At 37.4% G+C, this 13945-nt stretch overlaps 1 protein-coding gene across 2 annotated transcripts in view; it reads left to right on the forward strand.

Annotated features, from left to right (window-relative positions):
- The window catches only part of LOC110030376 (CASP-like protein 4A3), a 36206-nt gene extending 22527 nt beyond the window's left edge, over positions 1–13679 (forward strand). Inside the window, exons 3-4 of one of the 2 annotated variants that reach the window (XM_020733053.1) lie at positions 12926–13144; positions 13482–13679. In XM_020733053.1, coding sequence (XP_020588712.1) covers positions 12926–13117 — 192 coding nt within the window. In that variant the 3' untranslated portion in view covers positions 13118–13144; positions 13482–13679. Of the gene's footprint in view, positions 1–12925; positions 13254–13481 lie in introns of those variants that run through there. The other variant, XM_020733052.1, reaches the window with a different exon arrangement.
- The last annotated feature ends 266 nt before the right edge of the window (positions 13680–13945 follow it).

Here is a 13945-nt window from a genome sequence, read left to right on the forward strand (position 1 = left end):
GAAAGAGTTTTAGGGTTGGCCGAAAATTTTTTGAGACGGTGGAGGTGCTGCCAAAATCTCCTCTAAATCTCCTTGGTTTGATTTTTTCTTGCTCTGTTCATCTCGTGTGCTTAAGGCCTTTTAGAAGTGCTGTGGAGAAGATTTGTAGAGGTTTCGGAGCCGAAACTTTTGGGGAAATGGGAGGTGCTGCCGGATTTTCTGTTTGCTCGTGCTACTTGTTTGTTCGACACTTTGACAGAGTTCTTCGCATTTCTTGCTCGTCCACTCGATACCTTTGCTTGGCCGCTTGTTTGGTCATTGAGATTTTGGGCTGGTTCAAAAGAGCTTCGATAGAAGGAGCTGTAAAAATATTTCTATTCTTGCATTTGCCTTGGATTTACGCCAAGAGGTAACCTTTCTTCCGTGATCTTGCTAGTCTTTTGATTCTCTCGCATGGTTACTATGTATTCTAGCTTGGCTGCTCGATATACCTGCTCTACTTCTTGATGTTTTTGTTGAGTTGCTGGAAGGTTTAATTTCTTAAGCATGAAATGTGGAACATGTGTAGCATTGGGTGGTTTATTTGTGAAATCTGAAATATTTGGGTGCTCTTTTTGCAAAATATGAAAGCTTTTGGGTGGCTTATTTGTGAAATCTGAGGGCTTTTAACTACCTTATGTTATGAAGATATGAAAATTTATGCATGAATTTGTTTTATGGAAATCATGGAAATTGATTTGTTGCTTGCATAATTTCAAAGATGAGGTTTCCACGATTCATCTAAGTAAAATTTCTGGACTTGTTGTTTGGTTTCGACGAGTGTTGGCCTGCGGTTTGGCCCGCTTTTGGGAAGGTTTAGATACATTTCTCTGGTCTATTTCATAGCTTATAAAGGCCATAGTTTCACTGTTTTTTTTTTTTTTTTGGTTGAATTTCATTAAGGTTGGAGCTGCAGTTTTATAGCTTTTAGTGGAGTTTGGCTGCAGGTTGAGACATGTAAGATGCATCTCTTGGGATTGTTCGTGGTTTGTTTAGGCCACTTGTTTGGGTGCTTTCTCGCCTGCCATTTTAGATGATTCATCTACATTCCTCTCCTACTTTTATTTATCTATCTTTTGCGTGCTTAATACATGTTGAGGCCCTTTACATACTTACAACTCCTTTTCTCATATATATATATATATATATATATACACACACATTGCTAGCGTCATGAATGGTTCCAATTATTTGCCTTGGGAGGCTCGTTTGCGAAAATCTGAGATATTGGGTTGCATTTTAATAAAAATGGGAAAGGTTTATTCATCGTTTTCAATTGTTGGAGGTCTTTGGTGCCTCACATTTAAAAACATGAAAGGATTCATTTATCATTTGCAATTTTCGAATTTTAAAATATTTAAATATATAACATCCAAATTTTGAAAGTAGGTGTGTGGATTTTCCTTTTCTTTTTATGTATTTACATGTCTAATACCTAAACTTCAATCTTTACATGCACACAACTTGTCCTTATGTGTTTAATTGCAGCACTTACGTATATACCACGTAATTCTTATGCAGTTACATATGTAGCAAATGGTGCCTTGCTTTTTGAGAATTTGAAAGCTTTGTTTGTCAATTTGCAAAGGTTTGAGAGGTCTTGATATGTAGTATAAGATTCCTGTGTTTTTTTTATATCTCACATGCAAGCTTCCATATTTACATACACATCATTTTGGTGCTTTTGAAAGCACGAATATGCCTTATTTACTAAGAAAAAAAAAAGAGAAGACATTGGTTATTTACATATACGTCACCTAGCTCTTATGTATTTGCATATCTAACACAAACATTTTGAAAGACGGGGCATTGGTTATTCTTTTATCAATAAGCAATTTATTGGGCAATAAAAAAGATGAATCAATACACATTGCAATTGTGTTATTTCTTTGGACTATCAAAAAAAATTGGGTGGTATATATGTAAGTGCTACATATTTTAAATACTTAAGAATTGCATGGTTTGTATGTAAATTTCTCTTTTCTCGTAGGCAAGATTTTGTCACTTGTTCTTGTGGTGGGCAACAAGGTAGAAACATTCGTTCTAAGCTTTTAATGTAGCTGCAGATTCTAACCTGTTTTAATTATATTTTGGGCTGCAATTCTAGCCTCGTAGTGGCTTGGTTTTGGATCTTGTTTTGGGGGCTCGGTTTTGCTTCATGTTGCTGCCCTCTCATGTTTGAAAAAGTTGAATGAAAATTTTGGTTTTAAGCCCTTTTTGAGGCTTGTTTTGGGGGCTCGATTTTGCTTCATGTTGCTGTCCTCTCATGTTTGAAACATAAGTTGAATGAAAATTTTGGTTTTAAGCCTTTTGGAGCTTGATATGGTGGTTCGGTTCCGCTCCTTGTCATTGCTTCCCTATTTGAGATACATGTTGAGCATGCTCAGAGGCATTTGGAGCCTGTTTTTGGGGGGTTTGATGTTATCCCTCTTGTTGCCACTCTATTCGAAGTTTATTCATGAAATTTCATTTAATTTTGGGGTTTTGGAGGTATAATTTCGAGACTGTTTTGCTGTCCCTACCCAGAACATGTAGTTTGGACACTTTTTATGTTGGTTTTGAGGGCTCCCTTGCCGCCCTTATCTGAGATCCATTATTTGTGCTTCTTATGCGTTGATTTTGATGGGCTTATTAGTAGTCGAAGTATTATGGTTGTTGCCCTGCGCTGAAATTATATATTTTGCAATCTCTCTTGATGGATAGATTCCTCTTTTGGCGCATTGGTTGACTGTTAAGAATGTTGGAGATGTTGGCAAAGCAAAAAAAAATTGAGAAAGGGAAAGCTCACATATTTATCCTTGAATTGGGCGAAATTGTTGATGGATGAGAATTATCCAGGGACATTAAAAGTTTATGAAATATTATGAATTTTGATGTGCTTGAAAGTCTTAAACGCTACGAGCATTTGAAGAGTTTGTCCATCGTTTCATGCAAGGATGTAAGCTATACAAATTTGTTGGAAATTGCATATGAAACATCAAAGAGGCTTATAGATTGGAAACTTCGATGAAATTGAGCCTACGAAAGATATTTTTGGAGGATTTTCAAGTCCTATTTGGGAGAGTATTCGGTTGAGTCAAATTGGGAGAGTATTCGATTGAAAATTCTCCAAATTATTGGAATTTGGAGGATTTTCAAGTCCTATCTGGGAGAGTATTCGGTTGAGTCAAATTGAGCCTACGAAAGATATTTTTGGAGGATTGATGCCAGCGTTAGGAGGCTATTTTGACTCGGGTTGGTCCAATTTAAAAAAAAAAGTGAGAAAGTGATATCCATTTCGGATTGATTCAGGGATCTTCGGGTCTTCATTTTCAAATCTTTTTGTCACGAGCTTTGAGGGTTGATTCATCCTTTGTTCTTTTCGATGTTTTAAGTGAATCAGTCCCTCCTCTCTCTCACCCGATTTTTATTCTTTTCTTTTCCTTTCTTCTTGGTTCGATTTTCGATACATTTGTCCCATGCATAAGTGTCCACGTATAGCCTTTTGCTATACGTGAATCCATCAAGCAAGGTCGCAAGTAGTCGTTTTGGGGCGTACGGTGTTGATCATAAAGGCACACCAAATATAGAGCAGAAAGATGTCATATCCTATAACATCAAGATCCAAACATTTGATGAAAAATATGATAACTGTATCCTTCACTGGCATAAGTCTAGAGGGAGTTGGCTCGAACCTCCTCAGGTTGTTGGCAGTCCCACACCCGACAATGTAATCGACTCGTGGACAACAAAAATTTCTAAAAAAAAATAGAAGTTTTGACAAAACTTTTTCAAGCAAAAACATACTTTTCTACGAAACAAAAATTGATAACTCTTCTTTGCATGTTTAAAATTTGTATGCATGTTAAAAACATAAAACATAGTTTAAAGTTGATTGTCCATAAAACATAGTTTAAAGTTGATTGTCCATGTGACGAATATTTGTTTAGGCTGGGAAATAGCCCTCTAAGTGAGGTTCAAGACACACTTCTAGACCAGTGGCGGGTTTTATACATTCGGGTGACCGAGTAGCCTTCCCGAGTAGCCTTCGTGGACCCTCGAGAATAAATATAGCTGGCCTAGTCCCATACGAGTGCTTGCGGTCCCCCTCATCTGAATCTTCTTTTTGTTTTATCGAAGTTTTGGGACAAGGCACTCATGTTACTTTTCCTTTCTTTCAGCTTTTTTTGTGGATTTTTTTTTCTTTTCTTTTACTCGAGTCTTTTCTCGTTGATTTTCTCGAGTTTTCTGTCATGAGTTGTTTTCATGAGTCGTTGTTACACTCTTCTTCGGATTTCCCGGATTTCCTGGATGACGTTTTCTTCCGGACTTTGCTTTTTTGCGATGGATGTAGACTTGCTATACTTAAGGAACAACGGATCTCACGGGCATACATGTTTGCTTTACATTTTACAACACTTCATTTTCTTGTTTCTACTTGTACATGTTACACTATTCATTGTTTCTACTTGTTATTGTTCTTTCTGTATAACATGTTATACTATTCCTGTTTTTTCCTGCTACTGTACTGTACAACATGTTATACTATTCATGTTTCTGCCTGTTACCGTTCTTTCTGTACAACATGTTATACTATTCTTGTTTCTATCTGCTACTGTTCTACATGCATCCTACTGTTTGTCCTGTATTGCACATTTTATATTATATAGCTTTAAGCATGCATTCTTTTATATAGGACATTTAGAGGACTACAACCATAGGGTCGTTTGATTTGACATCGTAACTGGACACCCTAGAAAACTTAAACTCGTCACGGCAAGGAGCTTGGAGCGAATATCATGGGCAACACGACGAGGAACAACTTCAAGGTGGATCTGCAGCATCTAAACACATTCACATCACCTATCACCTTCTTTAGTTTAAATAACAACCCATAAGATCACTCTTTAGGCTTTTGTACAACTCTGTTGTACAATTATAAGTCCTAACGTTTTAGGATTCCGTGATTACTGTGCGGTACAGTGTAAGTCCTCCTGTCTTTTTAGGCTATTTGCACAGTCCGATATTGTGCAAACATAAGTTCTAAGTCCTAAATAATTTGCAGAATTGAAATATCAAATAATCATCATTTCAAAGAAATAAAGCCAAACAATAGGATAGTTGGGAGTTCACCGGGGTTTTCCCCAGATCTGTGATATCCCCTACTTTTCTTCCCTTTGGATTCCTTAAATAATTGTTCCTATTTTGAGTCATTCCTATTTGATTTTCCCATGTCCAATCGTGAAAACCTAAACTTTGAAATCTTGAAAGCAAAACCACCTGAACTTAATCGAGAGTTTTCTTAAGTGATTTCGATCATTTAAAATTTAATTAACTATAGGGGCTCGTCTCTATAGGGAACCAGGAACTCAGATAAAATAATCCCTATCTAATTTTTATGTTAGGAAGGGGAACTTGTTGGCCTTTTTATAAAATATTTCGCAGATCAAAACGAATATCACAAATTCTTTAGTCTAGGTGATTGAATCCCTATTACAATTGATACATTTATTTCTTCGGGATAAGTGTATTACTTGTAGTATTGTATTCAATCATCTAAACTATTTAAAATGTGAGACCCGTTCGACCTATTTTAAAATTAAAATATTACTTTTAAAAGATCAAAAAGGTTATATTCATATTTAAATTATTTTCAAAATTATAAAATCATCACTTTTTCAAATCATGAAAAAAAAAACGGCCGACATGGATGTCCACATTTTTCTTTTTTCTTAGCATGATTTGATGTTTGCAAGTTTCCCTTATAATGGTAATTCATTGTTGGAGCCTCAACAACTAAAGTGAATGGAATATGATTTTGAACCTGAATGAGGGATGTGGTAGATTTATGTGCGATCATCAAAGGTTTGTAGAGATATCAGGTATGTTATTGGCTAAAGTGGAGTTGCCTTATGAAGTGGTGCGAATAATGCATTTGGTTATGGTCCAAGCAACAAAGTTGAGGAATGAGTGATATAATTGGCTATGGAGTAGACAACAAAGTTGCTTGAGGTAGAGCGAGCAATGTGACTGCCTATAGAACATGTAATGAAGTTTTTCAAGGAGTGACCAACATGGTCAAATATGGAATGAAAAATATAGCATACTTGATGAGTGAGTAATGCAGTTTACAATGATGGGTGGTGAAACTAGTTCAAGGGGTGTATATTGCCTTAGGTTGCTAAGAGTACAACCCTAGTCGGCAAAGGATTAAACTTTTTTGGTTGGTAATGCGTGTGATGCTCAAGATTTCAAATGATGATGACAAGTAACACTTCATGTTAATGAACAACAAACGCCTTGTGCGGTAATGGACAAGGCACATTTTGTGTTAGAAAATCTCCAACGAACAATTCCTCACTTTACACCACACCACGGAATAACGAAATTGCACCAATTCAAGAAAAAATCGGAACAAACTTGAACTGAAAGCACAATCAAAGTAAGAAGAAAACACACGAGAATTTTACGTGGAAAAATCCGAGAACGGAAAAGGACCATAGGGCCACACCAGCAAAAGTTCTACTATGAAATTCAGAAAGTTTTACAAATAACTTGCACAAGTTCTCTCTCCACACACAAGTAAAACTTACAGTATACTCTCCACCATCTTCTCTCTGCGATCCGACACAAGAATCACTAAAATCCACTTCTTCGGCACTTCTCACCTTTACCAAGATGCTCGTCAAAGTATAAACAAGGAAGAAACACTATAACCATCGAAACTTGCTTGAAATCAGGATTAAAAACTGAAATCCTGTGATAAACTGCTCCTGGTGCTTAGGCGCCCAGACTTGCCGCCTAAGTGTCAAGCTCTTGGGAAGCATAACCCATGCCCGACAAAACAGGCGCTTGAGCCCCCAGGGTTGGCGTAAAAGCGTCAGCTTCTCTGTTTGTGCCCAAACATGGGCACAAAAACGCCTCTTTAAAAGTCGCGCCCAACAATGGGCGCTTAGGCACTAGGTTCTGATGTGCTTTTGGCTCCACAAACACAACAATCTTACACTTGGAGACAATAACACCCAACACCAGTCCTCTGTACCTGCACTTGAATCATCTTCATAGTCTCGTATTGTGGTCACGTTCCGTGGTGTGGCTCACCCTCGATCTCAACCTTCATGAAGCCCAACTGAAGCCAAGCATTGCTTCAGTTTCTCGATATTCGCAACCTTTCTCAACATATCTGTAGGATTCTGAGTTGTATATATCTTCTATAGGAACAACTGTCCATTCTGAGCTGTATATATCTTCTATAGGAACAACTGTCCTTCTTCAAATAGATAGCGCTTGAAATGATATATCACCTGAACATGTTTCGTCCTGGCATGAAAAACAACATTCTTAGCAAGATGAATCACACTCCTACTCTTATTGTAGAGTTTTCCAATCTGTTGTCCTTGCTCAATTCTATCATGAAACTTTGTAGTCAAATCATCTCTTTGCTAGCATCAGTAATAGCAACATATTCGACCTCCGTAGTTGAAAGTGCAACGATCTTCTACAACATGAAAACCCAACTCACCGCTGTGTTTCCCAATATATAAATATTGTACTTCTCCTACTGTTCACATGTGCAAATCTAAATCTATGAATCCTTATAAACTGATCCCTGCACTTCCATAACAAAGTGCCCCGTTGATTGTTCCCCTCAAATACCTGAGAATCTATTTTACCTCCTCCCAATGATGCTTACCTAGTTGGTCATGTGCCCGCTGACCACTCCCACTGCATATGAAATATCTGGTATGGTACAAATCATCACATACATCAAACTTCCAACTGTTGAAGCATAAAGGGTTCTTTCTATTTGTGCTTGCTCAGCTTCAGAGTTAGGCAATAACTCTTTAAATAGTTTGAAGTGACCACCCAAGAGAGTGCTAACTGGTTTCGCCTCACTCATGTTGAACCTCTATAGGATCTTTTCAACATACTGTCTGAGATAATTTCGGTGTTCCTTCACTTTTGTCCCCACTGATTCTCATTCTGAGGATCTTCCTGGTTAATGTCAAACTAACTTGTTAATTGTTTTTTTAAGTCCCTGATTTTCTTCATATCTGCCCCTGCAATCAGCATGTCATACGCATACAAAAGAAGCATGATATAACAATTGTTGAAGTGTTTGAAGAAGCAACAGTGGTCTATCGACACTTTAAGTACCCATTTTTTGACATAAATCTGTCAAATCTTTTGTATCACTGTCTCGGGGCCTGCTTCAAGCCATAGAGGCTCTTCTTCAATTTGTAGATCGAACCTTCTTTGCCTGAAACATTGTAACATTCTGGTTGCACCATATATAGCTCATCCAGATCTCCATGTAAGAAAACTGTTTTTATATTCATATGCTTCAGATGTTGATCTTTTGCTACCAAACTCAGCACAACCCTGACAGTCGTCATCTTTACCACTGGGGAGAAGTTCTCTGAGTAATCTGCTCATTCCCTTTGCTGAAAACTCTTCGCAACAAGTCTTGCCTTGTAGCGTTTGCTGTCATCTGTCTCCTCTTTCAGTCTGTAGATCCATCTGTTGTGTAGTGTTCTTTTGCCATTTGGTAGTATTGTCAAATCCCAATTCTGATTCGACTCCAAAGATTGTACTTCTTCATCCATAGTTATCTCCTACTTCCTTGAATCTTCAACTTGAGTGGCCTCAAAGCACTCTGGTTCACCACTATCAGTTAGTTACAATTAGTGTAAAGAATGAGAATACTTGTGTACGGGTCGTATCACTCTGCTAGATATTCTGACTTTTGTAGCAGATGACTGAGGAACTTCCAGTGCTCCTGCTGGTTGAACACTTGTTCTTTCTCCATCCTCCTGATCACCAGCGTCATCTATCTCCACATATCTGGATTCTTTAGAAGTAATTGACGGACTATCCCGAGTTCTTACTCTGTTCTTGTACATCTCCATCTCATTGAATGTGACTCACCTGCTTCTGATGAATTACTGATTCTGATAATCCCTGAACTTATACCCAAATTCATCTGAGCCATGTCCAATCAAGGTGCACTTGACAGATTTCGAGTCAAACTTGCTTCTGGTCCCTACATCAACATGCACATATTCAGAATACCCAAATACTCTTAAGTAAAACAGACACACTTTTTTGTCACTCCAGCTTTTTTCAGGTAAGCCTTCCTCCAAAGATACTAATAGATTATGACTGATTAGATAAGCTTTAGTGTTCACTGTTTCAGCCTAAAACTATTTTGGCAAAGCCTGCATGCAGTCTCATACTTCTAGCACGCTTCATGATTGTTCTGTTCATGCGTTCAACCACGCCATTATGATCTGGTGTCCTTGGGGCAGGGAACTCATGCTTGACTCCCTCTGTAGCACATAAATTCTCAAACTTATGATCACGATACTCGCTCACATTATTTGATTTGAGACATTTTGGTTAAAGCCTGCCTCAATTTCTACCATAACCTTCCACTTCTTACAGACTTCAAATACATCAAATTTTTTCTTTAAGAAATAAACCCATACAAGTGTGACCATCAATAAACGTGACAAAATAGCGACAACCTCCAATGGATTGAACTGGAATCCCACACATTATTATGCACTAACTCCAGTTTCTTTGATTTCACCACTGACTTGCTCTTGGAGAAAGAAACATTCTTTTGTTTGCTATATATACTATCTTCACAAAAATCCGATCAAATGACTTCAAACCCTGAAGTTTATTCTTCGAAAGTAGGGACTTTATACTTTTCTCGCTCATATGACCAATCTACGATGCCACAGACCTGCATCCACCGTGGTCCTAGCCACATCAATGAAATCAGTCTTTTCATGGATCAGATAAACAGTTCCTTCTATGTTGGCCCGAGCCATCACTACACCTTCCACGAATCACTCGTGAAATTTGTTACGTGCCTTGACTTTACCAACTGACTTACAAAGATGAGATTTCTCTTCAAACTTGGAACATGTCTAACTTCAGTAAACTTCCAGACTTTTCCATTTGACAACTTGATATCAACATCACCCTTTCCTACAATACTGCAGGCCTTGTTATCTCCCAAATAAATCTTACCTAGATCACTCTGAATGTAGTTTTTAAATACTTCTTTATTGGGGCAAACATGAAAAGAAGCACTTAAATCTAATGTCCAGGATTCAGTACTGACCATGCATAACACCAGAGAATCATTTTGAATTTCACCAGTGGAGATATTAGTAGAGAAATTACTTTTCTGTCCTCAACCACCAGGTTTTCTTGAAGCTTTGCAGTCTTTCTTGAAATGCCCTTTCTTATCGCATTTGCAATATTACCCTCTGTCTGATTTGGACTTTCTTTTCTTGGACTTGGATCTGCCTCTACCTGTATTACCGCCTAGAGACATTCCTCTGTTATCAACATTCAATGCAAATTCTGAAGATTCACCATTTACAACTTTTCTGCGAACTTTTTCATTCAGTATCAGAATCACGATATCATCAAAGTTCAACTTCAAATTCTTTGAAGAATTACTCATCGTAGTTATCAAGCCATTCCAGCTGTCCGACAATGAAGATAGTATCATTAGTGCTCTGACTTTATCATCAAACATGATCCCCATAAAACAAAACTGGCTTGTTATAGTATTAAAGTTATTGATATGCTCTGCCACAGAATTGGCTTCCACCATCTTCATATTGAATAATTTATTCATTAGAAAAACTTTATTGGAAGCATAAAGTTTTTCATACGTCTTGGCCAGTGCCGCCATGAGATCCACCATAGTTTTATTATTCACAATGTTGAATGCAACAGATGAGAAAAGTGATAACCTAATAAAACCTAGTGTCATTCGATCCAACACTTCTTATTATGTCATAGGCATAGATTTAAGTTTCTTTGTAATTCCTTGTAGTAGCAAGTATAATCTTTTCTGACACAACAATTCTCAATCTGCATCTTCCAGAAAGCGAAGTTCGTCCCATTAAACTTCTCCACCTTAAACCTTACTTCTTTGGTCATTGCTCCCACTCAAATTGAACCCTATTGGTACCAGTTTGTTAGGAAATCTCCAATGAATAATTCCCAACTTTAGTGGGGATTAGGATCAATTAGAAACTAAATCACACCACGTAATTAAAAAAAAATCAGAACAAAATTGAACAGAAAGCACAATCAAAGCAACAAAAAACACATGAGAATTTTATGTGGAAAACTCTTAGAACTGGGAAAAACCAAGGAGCCACGACATAAAAAATTTCACTATGAAATTCAGAAGCCTTTACAAAGAACTCACACAAGTTCTCTCCACACAAAAAAAAATATACAGGACTTATTCCACAATCTCCCCTCTCTGATCCAATGCAAGAATCACATCGAATTACTGCAATCCACTTCTTCGACACTTCTTATCGTCACTGGGATGTTCGTCGAAGAATACAGAAGGAAGAAACACCAAAACCATCAGGCACTGCTTTAAATTGAGATTAAAAACTAAAATCTCAAGACAAATTACTCTTGGTGTTTAGGCGTTCAGACTTGGTGCCTAAGCGCCAAGCTCTCTGAAAGCATAACCCGTGCCCAACAAAACGGCTGACACAAAAACGCCGGCTTCTCTGTTCCGCCCAAAATTGGGCGCAAAAGCACCCCCTTCAGAAGCAGTGTCCAGCAATGGCGCTTAGGCGTCCAAACCCAACGCTTAGCCACAGGGTTCTGGGGTGCTTTTGGCTCCACAAACACAATGCCTTGATGCATTCGTGGTGTGTTTATTAATGGTATTTTGTGGGTATTTCATTCATTATTATTAATGTTTTAGAATATTCTTCATAGTAAATATGAGCTATGCAAATCACTCTCTTAATTGAACTAGATTGGATAATATTGCCTTTTGGCTAACCCAACTATTGTGGTTGGATCGAATTCAAGAGGAAAATGGTGGTGGTTTTCCAGTGATTGCCGTTATCATTGTCTTTGATTGATGATTTGAATATGCCATCTTAGAAATCATGTTGCCACAAGTTCAATGGATGTATCGTCGCAATTTCAATGGCCATTTTAGGATTGTCATTCTAATATAGGGCAGCAAAAAAACAATGTTAAAATGTTACATTTTTCGTATGAAAATATTCTGGAGAGCAATCATTTGCTATAAATAGCTCACGAAATACGTTTCTAGTTGTCATAGTTATTCCATGAGGCAAGAAAGTTGACAACTTATTTGCACTGTAACAAGCACACACTCGAGTGATGCTTATGCAGAGGACCTAACAGACTTGGCGGCCAATGGGTGTGACAACAACAGCAGCAACTGTTTCCTTCCTCGGAAGCAGGAAATTGTGAGAAAGCAGTCCGACTAGAATCGGGCCGTTCCATGTAGATTTATCCCATCTTGGCTTATTTGACCTTCAAAGTTTATTTATTTATTTATTCTTTATTTTGGAAGATTTACATACATAGCACTGAATTTATATTTATTTACATATGTAACACCTAAAATTCAATTTTTACATGTCACTTCACCTATGCATCAACAAGGTGTATTTTACTTTTTAAAAGTTAAAATACTGATATTTCTAATGTCAAATGAAAGCTTTGAGTGGTATAAATGTAAAATACAAAGTTTGGGTAATAGATTTGTAAATACATAGGAGTTGGGAGTTAGTATGTAAATGCCCCCTTTTTGGTTGCTGATGCTTCAATCACAACGAGACAGTTTATTTGGCTATGTGTTCCAAGTTTATTTGATGTTTGATGAATTTTTATGCTAAATTTAGCTGGATCTTACTCAAATCATGTCAACATGCATGACTTGCATTAAAATTTATGCTCAATAAATAAAAATGCGATTTTTATGATCTCTACAATCAGTAATATACAACTAATCACCCATTGCTCGTTTCCTTTCTCGCAAAATCCTATGACCCAAACAGCAACCATTTGTTCCACAAGAAACATTCAGCTGCAACCTTTTGAAAACTTTCAGGTATTGGCATACTTACTGATGTCTGCATCTTCGTCAGCAGCCGCTCGAATTGATGACTGGACCTCCATGTTTGGCAGTGATATGTTCACCAACATGTTGATTGGCTCAATTGCGGCCTCTTTCGCCGCCTTCTTGGCTTTCGCTATCAGCTCCATTATTTCTGCTTTCAAGCTCTTCAGCTTGAATCCTTAGACAGCACACAACAATGCCTGTATAGAAGTAAGCTTTTTGTTTATCAGTATCCTGTTGTTGCTAAGGAACATAATCTTATCCTCTAGAGTGAATCGACTTTTTGCAAATGCCCCATTTTATTGGTTCTAAATAGAAAACATGCAGATGTCCAAAATGATTCAATTTTGTCAAGTTTCAACATTTTATTGGCTGTAATTAACCAAAGATCATAAATGTTGAAATTATTTTTAGTTAACTTGTGATTTGAAATTCTTATAAAGTTGCATCTGACCAAATATTCGAATTAAATTTAGAAATTTGAAAGATATTAATTTACTCTCTTATAAATTTTAATTTGCATCTCTGCCCTGCGTATATATTGCAGGCTTATTTGCGTTCAACACATGTCTCAAATGGTCGTTAACAAATATACCCGTCATGGTTAACTCTAAGCCTCAGACCGAGTCGTGATATTTACCATTTTGTCCAATTGGATGCCATGGTACTCAGAGTCACATTCCACTGTCTAGAGCACTCAATGAATTCTTTTGGATCCTTGCTAACGTAAAACTCAGTAAATCTACCTTTGTTTTTGCTTCTCCACTCTGACATTTCATGCCAAATATTCTTGGTAGTGCTTCTTCATCCTTATACTCCACCTAATGGAAGGGATTCACCCCATTCCTTCCATCTGGAAAGTCATCATTATCGCTACTAGTTACCCTCCAGATTATCTCAACTTGACGGCGATGAGCCTTTGTTGTAGTTGGAGGATTTTCGGTGCATCTATTTCATGGTAAGTTTTTGAGCATCTCTTATATTTCTCATAAGCGACATTATGACATTTTA

This window comes from Phalaenopsis equestris, unplaced genomic scaffold (assembly GCF_001263595.1).
Source record: "Phalaenopsis equestris unplaced genomic scaffold, ASM126359v1 Scaffold000709, whole genome shotgun sequence".
Taxonomy (NCBI): Eukaryota; Viridiplantae; Streptophyta; class Magnoliopsida; order Asparagales; family Orchidaceae; genus Phalaenopsis; species Phalaenopsis equestris.